Below are 15,572 nucleotides of genomic sequence, written 5' to 3' on the forward strand. Positions count from 1 at the left end.
AAATAATAGGCTAATGATAAGATAACAAAACTTCTACGAATTCTACTACTAATAACAATATAAAACGCACTAAGGATTAGTAAACTGCTGGGTTCCTGAATATTAATCACGTTGTCTGCGTTCGCTCAAATTGATTTGCTGAAATGAAAACAGGGACGATAATAGGTGAGCGCCAGCCAATGAGATTGTCGTTTGCGCATTAGTTCCGCCCACTACAAGAGAACCCGGCAGTTCTTAAAAGCTGAAGAATTCCAAAGGAACTCCGTTATTTTGACAGGAAAATACAACAAAGAATATTGTTTACATGTAGCGCGTCAATTCTGCCTGTCTCTCGCTCTGTCTCTTTCTTTGCGTGTGTGAGACAAAGCGACGGCGAGATATGCGCCTTCACACTAGAGTTTACGGTACGTCAAATACAGGTAGGCTACACTGCGCATCCATTCAGATGAACTGAAAAATAAAATTATAGTAATATTATAATAAATTATAGTAATGCCGCATTTTATTGTCAGTAACGGTAACGGCGTTGTAACGGGGGAAACAGTAATTAGTTTGATTACTCGTTACTGAAAAAAATAACGCCGTTAGTAACGCCGTTTATTTATAACACCGTTATTCCCATCACTAGTCTTGATGGATTTGTTTAGTACAAACTAACTTGTTTAAAGTTAGTGGATTGCTTGTGGATTATTGTGATGCTTTTATCAGCTGTTTGCACTCTCATTCTGACGGCACCCATTTACTGCAGATAATTCATTGGTGATATAATACTACATTTCTCCAAATATGTTCTGTTGAAGACATAAACTCATCTACATACTGGCCTGAGGAAGGAAATCTTGATTTTTGAATGAACTATTTCTTAATAATTGTGAATAATTGTTTTGATTTATTCATTGACTCATTAAAATGATTCTTTCAGTTGAGCCAGACTGTAAATAGTTGGATATTTTTTACATTACGTAAATAAAGGTGCCCACAAGAAATATTTGAGCCATGTAGATATCTGCACATTCATTCAGTTTGTTATTTAATCAGGCTTAAATGCAGCTGGCAACCTGTTTTGGATTACAGACCCACATTTTGGATGTCAGTCTAAACAATATTTGCTCATCCAGGGAAGCGCATTGTAATCCAGAGGAGGATATTATACAGTGAAATTTCAGTCGAAAGCAGAACAAATGCCAAAATCGAAATCTTTTCAAGCCATGTCAGCTCTCCAAATAGACAGAAATAATAATTAAACCAGCATCCACATCATTTAACAGTGGCCAGAAATGTATTTATAAAAGCAAACACTTTCCTGGACTCTGCCTCCTATTTACATTCATCACTGCTACTGTCGAGTGAGTCCAGCTCTCCTCTAGAGAGAGTCTCTCAGTGTCATTGTGGAATTCCAGATGTGTTTGAGTTTCTGGGATAATTTCAGCCGAGCTGAGTGTTCCCCTTTGACAATTGTACCATCACGTAGAGCTACGCTCGATTTCACCCAGGAGAATACTGTAAGCCCCCTCTGGGCACAGTGGATTCACTTACAATGTGCCTCATTCTCTCTACTGCATGATATTACTGTAGAGAAACACTAGCAGATCTCAGTATTTAAATGAGTTTGCTGCCCAGTTCCAACACTAATATGCCAGTTTAAATGCCAAAGTAGAAAATGATCCGCCACCTTTGCTAAGCAAATCCCAAAGCTATTGCATGGTAAGAAAATTGCATATATATATATATATATATATATATATATATATATATATAAGAAGCTATAGCATTAGATTTAATGGTATTATTTCACTTGATAATATCAACATTTCAAAAGCTGATTAAAAATGATCAGAATTAAGCTGATCCCCTCAAATACTCAATAAGCAATTGTTAAATGTAGCTTTCATTTCCATTCTAATTTCCCTGCCATGATTTTAATAATACAGTTATAAATCAAAAATATTAAGGGGAAAAAACTGCTATACTCTTTTATACAAATGTTTCCCTAAATTACAACAGAAGCTCTCTTTTTTTAATGGTTTCAGAGTTCAAATAACAGGAACAACTGGGGATCTTTTTGTAGTAACCTCAGCTGACATAATACCAATTTTACAGTGCACTTCATTTTGACAACATTTCATTTTGTCATCTTCAATCTTCGTTCACTCATTACAACACCAGATAGATTAGATAAATGTCAGATTCAAAGGCCAGCATGTCCAGATCTCCTGGAACGTAAATGTCACCACCCCGCAGCTACTGCAAATGATAGAGTTTGTGTTGTAGCGAGTGCTTTCATTTATATACAGGCTTTCTAGAAAGCTCTGCTACAGTTCAGTTCTTCAGTTGAACTGAATGTGAGAGAATCATTGATTCACGTGGTCAAAGATATTTAAAACACAATAAATTATCCTCAACATTAAAAAAAAACAAAAAAAAAAACATACAAACTAAAGATTTTTTAAATGTTCTATATTGGAGTAAATGTGCTTCAGAAATATGAAACAAATTAGACCACTCTTAAATACTGAAAGAGTCCTTCAAGTATGAATGTTATCAAAAGCATGTACATCAAGTGAATCACAGAAGTCATAGAAATGAACAGTCATGGAGGTGACCTGTGCACATTAGCAGCGTATATTCTTCAGCACTCCCAGATCCCGTTGCTTCTTGGTTTTGAAGGCCATCACAAAGTTATGAGGAGACACAATACCTTGTCCCTGTTCATCTGTCTGTCCCATGACAATGTAGTTAAGCCCTGAAACCAAACAAATGAGTGAATTAATTAAATGTCAGTTTCATATGTTGCTCAGTGTTTCAGCGGTTCTGCTTTGACTTTGTTTGGAACTATATTTGCTGACAAAGGGGGAAAAAAAAGAAAAGAAAAAAAAATGGAAATGTTGTCTTAACTGTACATTGCTTAATATTAAAGTGAAAGTTCACCCAAAAATGAAACTTCTGTCAACTTCTGGTAAAACTCAAGCTGTACCAAACCTGTATGAGTTTCTTTCTTCTGTTGAACATAGAAGATGTTTTGAAGAATGCTGCTAACCAAAACAACTGTTTTGTGTTCAGCAAAAGAAAGACATTCATACAGGTTTAGAATAATAGAATAATATTTTTGGGTGAACTATCTCTTTAACTTCTTATTTATTTTTTAACTATTGTATAAAAGCTGTATCACAATCGTGCTGCATTTCTGTTACTAACCATTAAATAACATGTTAGAAATAGTCCACCCCTGTGAAAAAGTACTTTAGCATATTTTTTTTTAAAGTATGAAATTCGTATGAAAATATGGTTAGATATATGGTTAATATGGTTAAGAAATATGGTAAGAGTGTACCGTTGAATATACTGACAAGCATTTATGGTAAACTAAAATATATTTTAATTTCATTCCTATTGAAACTTGTATGTTGTGTAATTAAATGTATTTGCAATATGTAATAGTAATGATGAAGTTGCAATTCAGTACATTTAAAAATATATTACCATTAAATATTATATCAAATAACAAATTACAGTTAAAATTACAATTGTGCATAAATGCATAAAAAAAGTTTACATCTTTAAAGCATGACAAATTTAATTAAACTTAATATTTTAAAATGTACTTTAAAGTAATTTTGACATTAAAACTGTATTGAGTGTTAAGAAACAGTCATGAAAATGTATGCTCTTTAAGAACAATTATTTGTCCATTTACTGTAACTGTTTCATAACAGAAGAACACAGCCATGTTGATATAAGCTCATAACACACCTTTGCTCATGCGAAGTATAACGTGAGGCAAAGCATATAATATTTTGTTTAATCCCTTGCTTTTCATCTCGACAAAAGTTCCACTACAAATGATTAATGTTAAACTGTTCCTCTGAACTGCCAAAAACTGTTCCTGCATATTTCAACACACATTCCTCTATGGCACATTTCTAGAAATTTCCCTCAAAACAAAACAGTTGCTTCGCAGAGTTTCCGAGCAGTGGCTTAATATTTCGACACTAAGTGAGCTGAGCTAAAGCATGGCACAATAAAGTCACATACCATCCATGTGGTTGAAGAGAACTATTATTCTAGCTGTCCGTGATTCAAGGAAACCAACTGAGACTCTCTCCTGAGCGAGCTTAAGTTACACACCGTGACGCTGAAATGGCATATCCTGCCTGAAATATCTCAACACCACAAATGGAGCCAAAGGACTTTGGGGGAGCTCGAAATTTGCACACTATCACCTTCCAAAGTCCACCTCAATCAACTCTAAACATCTGCTGGACTCGCCAAGTGTTAGTTTAGGCTGTGATGGTTTCAATTAAAATGATTAAGGTTGGAAGTTCTGTAGATCAAGGTCAGTGTAAAGATACTCGCCTCTTCTGACCAGAGGGCATTTTTTACAGAGGACCTTGACTTTGGTGCTCATGGTCTTCCCAGCCTGTTGGATGGCTAAACTTCCTTCCTTATAAAGGTGCAGGATGGAGAAGGTGGCAAGGACGCTGTGTTCCCTCATGGCTGCTGAGATAAGGGTGGCGGTAATCACTGTGGGGGGGAAAAAGACTGTATATTCACCAAATCATGCTTTCGTCGTTGAACAATTGCATAAAACGTGTGTGCATGGTAATGTATAAAGTACGTATATTTCTGCTATGCATGCTGCCATTTTTACTGTGCTCAGCAGCTTTACTGCCACTGCAATTAAAAAAAAGAGCTGAGTCTCAGTATCGGCCTGAACACATTTTCCATCTACAAGCATTATTAAACGGAGACCGAGAGGTTTAGTTAACTTTTAAAAGCAGCATAATGCATTATTTCTGTGAATAGAATTGAGTTTACATCACTTTTTGGTGTTATATCTCTTGAAACTTTAAAATATTATATTCTCAAATGTGTTCATATGTGACCCTGGACCACAAAACCAGTCGTAAGGGTCAATGTTTTGAAATTGGGATTTATACATCATCTGAAAGCTACAACTGTTCTCAAAAGTCTGGAATCTGAGGGTGCAAAAAATCTAAATATTGAGAAAATCACATTTAAAGTTGTCCACATTAAGTCCTTAGCAATGCATATAACTAATCAAAAATTATGTTTTGATATATTTACAGTAGGAAATTTACAAAATATCTTCATGGAACATGATCTTTAATTAATATCCTAATGATTTTTGGCATAAAACAAAAAAAACTGATAATTTTGAACCATACAATGTATTGTTGGCTGTTGCTACAAATACACCTGTGCTACTTATGACTGGTTTTGTGCTCCAGGGTCACATATTTGAATGTATCAACTATTGTTAGCAACTTGTTTGTTAATTACAAATTATTTTATTATATCAAGTTATTATAAAGTGATACCAATACACTACCGGTCAAGCATTTAAGATAACTGCAATTTCTTTTGTTGTCGATGTTTTTATGCTCACCAAGGCTGCATTAATTTTACAATTGTTACTGTTTTAAAGTGCCCTTGTTATGGGTAATGAAAGGTTCATATTTTGGTTTTGGGCGTCCCAGACAACAGGTTGACATTAATGGAAGTTCAAAAAACATGTGATTCGCTCAACGATTCAGTTTTCCAAACCCCTCCTTTGCATGACGCTAATCTGCGGTGATTGGTCCGATTGGTCTCATTTCCATTTCATCTTGCTTGTAATGCCTGATAAAGCAGCGTTTGTGTGCAGTGCTGCTTTGTGTGCAGCATTACCAGGGAAACAGCTATTTTTTCCGCTCCAAAAGCAGCACCTAGTGGCAAAGAATGAATTTGCATTTTCATTCAGACCAACACTAAAAGACCAACAAGTGGGCGGGCAATATGGTAATGTTTCATGTTGACATCAAGATGAAAACGACTCATTTCAATGATTCAGAGTCGACTCTTTCTTTTGAGAGACAATAACTTTATTCACGGTGCACTTTCAGATTTAAAACTTTGCAGGATTTTTTCATCAACTTAAAGCTGTGTTGCATACTGCATGAAAGGTAATTTTTAAATATCCATAATAGGGGCACTTTAATATATTTTTAAAATAGTCATTTATTCCTGTGATGCGAAAATGCATCATTAGGCTATCATTAGGCTACTTCAAACTTTCAGTTTTACATATGCTAATTTGCTGCTCAGTTATTATTGGTAATCAGTCAATAATGGTTTTTAATATTATCAATGTTGCATTTTTCTTGCTTAATATGTTTGTAAAAAACCCAAGGAAATATTTTTAGGGAATTCAAAGAACAGTATTTATGAAATAAAAATCTTTTGTACCATAAATGTCTTTACTGTCACTTTTGATCAATTTAAAGCATCCTTACTTAATAAATGTATCAAATTCTTTCTTGTTAAAATCATACAGCAAATAGTGATTTCAAAATTTAAAATAATAAGAAATGATTCTTTAGCACCAAATCTGTCTATTAAAATGATTTTTGAAGGATCGTGTGTCACTGAAAACTGGATTAATGGCTGCTGAAATCACAGCATCACAGGAATACATTACATTTTTAAATATGTTCAAAAAGACTTGTTCAAATGTTTACTGTATTTTTGTATTTATATCAAATAAATGCAGTCCTGGCGAGCGTAAAAGACTTCTTTCAAAAACATTTTAAAAAATCTGAATTATTTAAAAAATTTCACCGGTAGAGTATTTTTCCTCAGATGTCATTTTGATAAAGAGTAGTACAGATATTTTTAAAGAAAATGATACTTAGCTAAACAAGACTAATTTGTTTAATGCCTTTGTAAAAGCCCTGAATGTGTGAAAAAGTGCCTGAAGCTGGAATTTCAAAGAAATTCCCAGAATTCCCGCTTTTATTTAGGTTTGCAGAAAGCAAAAACACATTTAAACCAAACAACGGCCACTTACCAAAGTTACTGGAGCAATAATGGCTTTCAATTGTTCCAGTCCTTTTGCATTTCTGCTTGCAAAGACCTTCTGAATATGTAAGGGCTTTTTTGGAAAAGAGAGTGGAAAGCTTAGCTTTAATAATTCCCAGCTACAGAATGTCCTTATACACTAAAATGGAGTATAAAACACAGCAAAAGTCACATACATTTATTTCTGTTAAACCACTTTAGTTACAAAATAGAAGCACATTAGTCTTCCCATGTGACCGAACTAATGCGTTCCATATGAACCAAACATAATAAATCTTCAATACATTCCAATGTCATTACCTACACACATTTATTCCCATAATGTACAGCAGTTTTACACCGTGCCGCTACTTGCATTTTTCATTTGAAATGAAACCTTCTGGAAAGTGGGCTGTGGACTGACCTGCGGGCGGTGTGGTGAGTGGGATAGTGCTCACAGTGGTGAGAGGGGCACTGGCTGTGCTGAGACTCCGTGATTTAAAGCGGTAATGGCCAATGAATCCATCCGCAGTTAGACTCAGGTCTGACAGGAACATGATGAAGAGATGATTGCCATCAGAATAAATTGGCCTACGAGACAAAAGAAATAAATAATGTTTGAAATTACCATATATCCTTCAAAGTATCTCTGAAAAATAAAGCTTTATCGACCATGTGGATACACTTTATTAATCATAAAAAGCTTAGGAGATGTAACGGAAAGAATACATTGCATTGACTGATTACGGTACTGTTTTGGCAGAATTCAAATTTGTTTTTGAAAGAAGTTTCTCATGGTCACTAAGGTTGCATTTAATCAAAAAAAAAAAAAGAACAAATACAGTGAAAACAGAAATATTTTTACAATTCAAAATAACTATTTCTATTTGAATATATTGTAAAATGTCATTTATTCCTGTGATGCAAAACTGAATTTTTAGGCAGTCATAAGTGTCACAGGATCCTTTAGGGATCATTCTAATATGCTGATTTGATACTCAGTTATCAATTATTATTGGTGCTTAATTATTAATAATGATTTTTATTATCAGTGCCGAAAACCGGTTTTGCTGCTTAATATTTTTTTTTTTTTTTTGAAATCATGATATATTTTTTAGTTCTTTGATGAACAGAAAGTTAAATTAACAGCACTTATTTGAAATGAAAATCTTTTGTAACATTTAAAAAGTTTTTACTGTCACTTTAATTTAATTTAACTGATTCAATTGTATGTGTTCTTGCTGAATAAAAGTAATAATTTCTTTCTTTTTTCTTAATGACCCCAGACTTTTGAATGGTAGTACATTACAATTTTCACAAAAATATTAAGCAACACAACTGTTTTCAACATTAATAATAATAATTAATGTTTCTTGAGCAGCAAATCAGCACATTATAATGATTTCTGAAGGATCATTTGACCTCCACTGAAGACTGGAGTAATGATGCTGTAAATTCAGCCTTACCATCAAAATAATAATTTACACTGTAAATGTATTTAAATAGAAAACATTGTAATAATATTTACTTTTTTGTCCTAAATAAATCAAATAAATGCAGCATTGACAGACAAAACATTCAAAATATTTCCAAAAACATTCCAAGCTGCTGACCAGCAATGTAGACCTGTTACACACTCAGATAAGATTCTGTATTAAATAGTGAGGCAAAATGCAATAATGTTGCATCAACCATTGAAAAATCCATATCAGTCTAAATACTGGAGGTGGATGGTGTATAGGTGCATATTATGTGATGTGGACTGAGGGTCTCACATGGGTGGGCTGTCTCCACAAAACTTGCCGATCTTCCGTGACTCATTCGTTTCTCCACCATTAAACACAGCCACATGGTCATAGCGGCAGTAGCTGTCTCTCTCCACATCAAACTTCTCAAACTTCAGCTCAATGATCTGAGAGGGAGAAGATACTTTGCAATTTAAATAAGATATCTATTCATACTCATCCTCTCAAGGTGCTGTCAGTGATGCATGACTTGTAACATGATCTGAAAAGCACCGAAATGATGAATTATCACCTGGTCTTGAGGAGCAACAATATGCCAGGAACACGTTACTCCTGCTGGGTAGTCTTTATCTGGCCAGTTAGGGGTCTTTATCGTCCCAGAGGGTTTGTCTAAAAGACCCCCACAATACCGGTCACCTGCCATGAACAATCATTAGATATTAGTTGGATGACATAGAAAAAATACAGATCTGAGTCAAAATCTGCATTTTACCCCTTACGCACGTTATCATGTCTGTCAAAAACGGTTGGAATATTATAAGTAAAAACATTGGCATAACACTCTTGTGGGCATCAGGCGAACCGGGAGAATTCCCGGTGGGCCGCTCTGGCCTGCTCATAAATTGGGCCGGCAGACTCGCCTGCTTTTTTTTACATTTATTTTAATTTCTTTTACATACACAGAATAACGTCTGTGTGTTAAAGTTACTGTGTGGCTGATAACTAAGCTAATATCACTAGATTTGAATTTAACATTAAAATGTGACGTTTTCTGTTGTCAGAGCGCGCGCGCCCTCTCTCTCTCTCTCTCTCTGTCTCTCTCAATTTCAATTCAATTCAAGGGGTGCTTTATTGGCATGACAAAAACTATACATTTGTATTGCCAAAGCAATTGCAGCTGGGCTGCTTACAAATAGTGCATATATGTATTAACAAAGAGAAAAAAAAAAAAAAGAATAATAGTAATAATAAATAAAAAGTATTAAGCATGTAATGCAAAATTAATTTCTAATGTATGCAAGTATATAAACTAGAAAAAATAAATAAATAAATAAGATCAGGGATTAGACAAATTTACAGAAGCAAAATGTACATCTAAGTAATATAGCAGAGTAATATGGTTTAATATAATCTAGATGTGCTGGAAACTTCAGATCAGGGCAGATTGAGTGTTTTCTCTTCTGTGGTGACAGGCAGACACATATTGAGCAGCAAACACACAGCAGTTCTTGTGTTCTCCTAACAAATACGGCATCTTATCCTGGTCTGAGAGAGTTTTAAATGTCGGATGGATCTGCTGTATTTTATCAGAGAACTCTGTCCGTATGTCTGTGTATTTGGAGCATTCAGTTAGGAAGTGCAGCTCTGTTTCCATCTGATTCAGATCACAGTGTGAACACAATCTCTGCTCCGGGGGCAGCCATGTTTTTCTGTGTCTGCCTGTCTCTATCATCAGCTTGTGTCCGCTGAGTCTGTATCTCGTCAACGTGCTTCTGAGTTTCTTATCTGACACCGTGTACAGATACTCTGCCATACTGTACTCTCTCTTTAGGGCCGAATAGCATTGCATTTTACTCTGTTGTTGTGTTTGGGTTTGCCAGTGAGTGATGTAACTCTGTTTGATTTGTGCAGAAATTTGATTGATTCTGATGTGATTCAGAGCATCAGTAGATGTTAGTGAAGCATCAGGACTGAAGCTCTGGATCAGCTGAGGGAAGGGGTTGCTTTCTTTGCTCGTCTCTTGGTATTGCAGGGCTTTATAATGATATGATTGGGGGTCACTGAGTTTCAGATGTTTCCAGAATTTAATTGCCCTTTTTTGTGTCTTTATGATTAGAGGATATTTGCCTAATTCTGCCCTGCATGCGTTATTTGTTGTGTGCCGGTGCACGTGTAATATAGTTTTACAGAGTTCTGCATGCAGGGTCTCAATTGGATGTTTTTCCCATTTGGTGAGATCTTGATTTGGATTGGTCAGTGGACCCCACACTCTCTCTCTCTTCCTCTACACAAGCGCGTGTCCCAGGTCGTTGCCATGGAGACAAACCGAAACCATTAATGCTGTGGTGTGAGTTAGCCAGAGTGCGCTAATCGCGGGAAGAATAAAGTGGATAGTAAAAAAAAAAGAGCCAGGTTAAAAAAAAAAGAAAGGCATTGGATGATGACGCAGCCAAATGTGTCAAACTGACAAATATTTTTTCAAGAAGACAAACGAGCACAAGTGAACTGGCGACTCAAGGTACAGTGACTAGCAACATTTACAGTTATGCATTTAGCAATTAAATGTAAGTGACTTTAGTAGTGCAAAAAGTATATTTCTTACTGCACTACTTTATTTTCGTTTGAATGCAAACCATTTTTTCATAATGTAACAGTTGGACTACTTGTTGCAGAAAACTCAGTATGACCATATTGGCCATATTTACATTATTCATATTTTTTATTGAAACATGTCAAAAATAAATATAGCAGGATAGTAAGAACAGATCTGTCACTTCATTTATCCAGATTCCACCACGGTGGGAGGGGGTTGGATGGGGATAGGTGGGCTGGTCTTGAGCATTACACTCCTGGGCTGAAAATGGATCCCACTCCGGCCCTGGTGGGCATCAATCACTTAAGTGAATACTTGCTAGCTAAGAAATAAATAGCCTAATTATTACTTTATGATCACTCTGTTTTCAAATCCACATAATTTGAATATCAAGTCATCGATGTCTGTCAAAAAATAACGTACACAATACATGGTAGTGTTTTCGAGAAGCAGAGGTCCAGTGAATACACTACCGGATGTATTGACTTCGTCATCGCTTACAGAGAAGAAGAAGAAAATGAGGGCCTAAGCGGCTTCAACAAGCTGTCAGTCAGAGACGATAACGTACCTAATACATAATACCTAATACAAATAAATTTGTTCTTGACTCGCTGAAACTTACAGGTGATTTGTACTTCTTTCAACTTCTCAGAAGGCTTTTATCAAAGCGTTTGATAAAATGCCGTTTACTTTTCCAATAAAAGAGGATATATTTTGACATGATTTGTTACATTTAATTACCCCTGCAGAGTTTGGGACATTTATTTAAAATACTGAGGTCTGCAGTGCTGTATTTTAAAATAATTTCCAGAAATTGTAGTGTGCATTTACAGTGCACTAAACGGACTCTATACCCTATTTTTCAGAGGATTCAAATGACCTGATGAGTAAAATAAAGCACAGTCAAGCTGAATTTAAATAACAGGGAAGGGACACTTTCTATATTTGGATGGTAATGAGTTGGTAGTCTTGTTACCTCTTTCATTTGGGCGAATCGCTGAGTATACAGCTAGGAAACCACTCCCAGCTGTGTTGGCATCTGACACCATGACCACTTGCATCTTGTTTCTATTGGTGACCAGCGCTCCGGGTTTGGCGGTACCACAGAAGCGGCCGAGACGCTGCCCATTGATGTGGCCATCGTATACATCAACAAAGTCATATCTGCAAAGACTATCACTCTCAAGATCCAGAGCTCTGAACAAGAGGGAGACAACCTTCCCTTGAGGAACCTGAAGATGGTTAATTGAAAAGAGTCAACACTCATAACAAACAGCATACAAATGTAAAATAGTTACATTTTATTGTGAGAATAGATCGAGAAGAGTAAAGAATGACTTTTTAGCATGAATATCTACACATCATTTACACAGCTTTGTATATTTGAATTTAAACTGCAAATGTGGCACAGAAGCGCTTCTGAAGTGGCATTTAGGTGTCTTTACACAGACTGTTCAATGCTGCTCAGAGCTGAATTTCAAATATAACTGATACTAGGGGCTGAGGCGGGTCAGAGCAGGCTTTTATGTGTCTTTACAAAGAATTTTGAGAAGTCACAGAATAGCCTTAACTCTGCTGTGTAAAGATGACTTAAAGTTGCTCAAAAGACATAAAGACCTAATGCCACTAAAGCCTGACAAAATAATGTCAGCTCGGACCCACCTTAGCGCCTAATATCAAAGTATATGGTTATCATTGCTGTATAAATGTATTCATGCCACCTCTGGGCAGCTTAAATCAGTCTGTGTAAAGATACCTAAATGCCACTTCAGAAACTTTTTTTGCATTTTTGCAGTGTAAATTTGATATTAGTCTAAAAAAAAAAATCGTATTAGGTCACAGCTAATTAAAAAAAAAAAAAATAACAATAAGAAATAATCTAATTCATTAGTAGTGCTAGTGAGTAACTCCTCCTTGCTGGATGCTTCAAGTCGTGTTGCTTGTTGAAGTGTGCTGCCAGTGTGTGTTACTTTTTTAAGCAAAAAGAATTACATTTTTTTGCCTGGTAAATGATAAAACAGCCAAAAATTCTATATAATACATTAAAGAAGCCCAGAATATGGACCAGAACAGAGGCTTGGGGCAGTAAGCAACCACCCAGACCACTCCACAACCGCCTAGCAGCACACTAACAGTGCTATGTGAAGAAGAAGAAAAAACACTTGTATTGCAACAGCTAATAATTACTAAGCTTATTTATTTGAGAGAGAGATAAGGGAAAAGTTTCATGGTGGGAAACATTTTCTTTGACAGAAAGGCCATTTAAAGACTCATATCTCCCACACATCTGTCCTTACAGTAATTCTCCACACACATTTGTTGTTGGGTGGGTAGACACCGGGATACCCCTGACTCCCAATCAGTCCTGTGTCTCCAGTAAAGTTCCTGCCACATGTAAAGACTGGTCTACAACGGGAACATATGGGAAAGCATAGTTTAGTTTGGAACTCAACAGGACTTCACAAGGACTTTAGTGCTCGTACTCTAATTATGCTCACCGTTAGTATTAGTTAATATAAATGAACAACATCATACTTTATACGCTTTGATTTGCTATTGTAATAAATTAGCAAACAATATATCAGGCTACACTACAGGAACTATGTATAATGTTACAACAAACCGGATTCATTGTATTCTTCATTCGCAAAAACTATCATTTAAATGCTTTATGGAGCATGATACAGGGCTCTAAATGTTTATTTAGGAACTTACCTTCGATGTCGTTGCGTAAAAATGACGCTGAACAGGAAAGTGCTCGCGATGATCAAGATTATAATCCTCATTGTATGAGGCGCGTTTGAACAAATGTGACATTCAGAGAGAAAGAGAAGTAAATTCTCCAGAGATATTATACTGCTGGCTGACTGACTGACTGACTGCTGCCTATGAATGTGCTGTTTGTTCTGCGAGAGCTGCAGGGAGCAGTTTCCCTAAAACCCTGAAAGTGAAGGCAACTCGTGTCACATTCACCTCGAAAGTATTGTGGAGGTAGTAAAGCATTACAACTGCTGCTGTAGCCTACGTTTCTTTTATTAGGAACCTAAATGCGATTAAACTCCAGAATGCGTTTAGATAATACAAATATAGCCTATATGCAGTTTAATATCAGGGATTCAAATGTGTTTTGCGCAAAATATTTAGTACTTCATGTGTGTAATGCGACTTTTCCTCTGTATACATAGTTATTTTAAAATAATATACTTTTATAGTATATTTAATAATCTGATTTACTTCATTTCACTTTACGCTGATGGAAGACCACTAGATGTCTACCTTGCACAAGATTTTATCAAATTTGATGCGTATTTCCTTGTGTATTTTAATATGGCCTATCTACGTCATGTAATAATTATAATTTGTGGACAGCACCTCAGCTTAGACCAATAAATAGTAAATAATAGCCTATACAAGTGGAGACTAGTCAGATTAATCAGAAATTAGTTAAAAATCAAACTGACCCTATTGAAGGCCCCCCTGGCCAATCTATCAACATATTTCAGCTGCTTATTTGTTCTCACTTGTTATGTCTGCAGTTTTTGATTTATTCCTGATTGGTTATCATAAAAATGTACTGATTGCTGACATGTCATATACTGCATGAAGCAAATCTGATTGCCACTGAACTTCCAAAAGCAGCCAAAGTTTTGCATTTCTCTTATAAAAGAAAAACTAAGTAACATGAACACGGTGTTACCAGTAACCAGATGCAATACAACTAAATGTTATTATGTTTTTAGGTTTTATGAGCCAAAGTCTTCCCAGAGGTAAACTTTATTGCTCCACAGTTGCTCTTTCATAGCTCAGGTTCTCATTTTAGTTTCATTTTTAGATATTAACTTTAAAACGATTTTACAAGTAATAAAAAGATAAGCACATGAGACAATCGCTAACAAACTATAGGAGTATAAATGTATATCTTGTATAGATCTTGTATCAAAGTTTGCAGTGTTGGGATCTCTTCTGAAAGATTCTTATTGGAGTCGTGTGATAATACTGGCATCTTTCTCTCTCTCAGAAGTCTCCATTTGCTTTCCAATTAATCTCTTTGTCGTCTAGGAGAACCTATTAAGATATTAAAAAAGATCTCATTTATTATTTTTCTCTCCCATGTGCTCTTCTAATTCTGAACAGATTGAGTCGCAAGGCACAGCGTGTGTCCTTCTCGGAAAGACAACAAGACTTATCAGAGAGCAACATGTGGGAGGAATTCTTGCTTTACTCTGAATATTACATACAGATTTGAGCAATTTCCTGCTGACCAAATGTTTGTTGATTGCCCTCTAGCATAACTTGGCCCACCGCAAAATGAGGATAAGTGATTTTTACGATGCACTTACAAGGCTTTATTTATTGTACTTGTCTCTGAGCTCTGGCACCACCATTGAATCGGCCTCTGGCACCACAGACAAGGGCTTCCATTTGGGCTGTAGCCATTCTGTGGATTAATATCGGGCTTAATGGAACGAGATGTGGCCATACAGCCAAGTGGGTGACATATAATTCATTAATGCAAACTGTTGGCCCAAGGGAACGCACTGACCTAGTAATATTTACTCAAGCGTAAATTAGCATCTAATGACTCCACTACAGGTATTACGTGCAAAGGGGAATCGATGTCGAAACTGACAGGAATCAGAGTGGGCAGAGGGAACTTTCGCCATGCTCTCTTCCTT

At 35.9% G+C, this 15,572-nt stretch overlaps 1 protein-coding gene across 2 annotated transcripts; it reads right to left on the minus strand.

The window, feature by feature from the left end:
* Positions 1 to 5: 5 nt before the first annotated feature.
* On the minus strand, positions 6 to 13,830 carry pcolce2a (procollagen C-endopeptidase enhancer 2a). Of its 2 annotated transcripts, XM_058752723.1 has the most exons (9): positions 13,612 to 13,830; positions 13,194 to 13,302; positions 11,873 to 12,128; positions 8,875 to 8,999; positions 8,613 to 8,749; positions 7,262 to 7,428; positions 6,848 to 6,931; positions 4,354 to 4,521; positions 6 to 2,743 (listed from the first exon to the last, which is right to left on the minus strand). In XM_058752723.1, exons 1-9 carry the CDS (start codon positions 13,680 to 13,682, stop codon positions 2,613 to 2,615), a joined length of 1,248 nt encoding a protein of 415 aa, XP_058608706.1. In that variant the 5' UTR covers positions 13,683 to 13,830; the 3' UTR covers positions 6 to 2,612. The 2 variants fall into 2 exon arrangements, with proteins under 2 accessions (XP_058608706.1, XP_058608716.1); XM_058752733.1 differs by lacking the exon at positions 6 to 2,743 and having other exon boundaries at positions 4,379 to 4,671.
* Positions 13,831 to 15,572: the final 1,742 nt, after the last annotated feature.

Source organism: Onychostoma macrolepis, chromosome 02, assembly GCF_012432095.1.
Source record: "Onychostoma macrolepis isolate SWU-2019 chromosome 02, ASM1243209v1, whole genome shotgun sequence".
Lineage (NCBI taxonomy): Eukaryota > Metazoa > Chordata > Actinopteri > Cypriniformes > Cyprinidae > Onychostoma > Onychostoma macrolepis.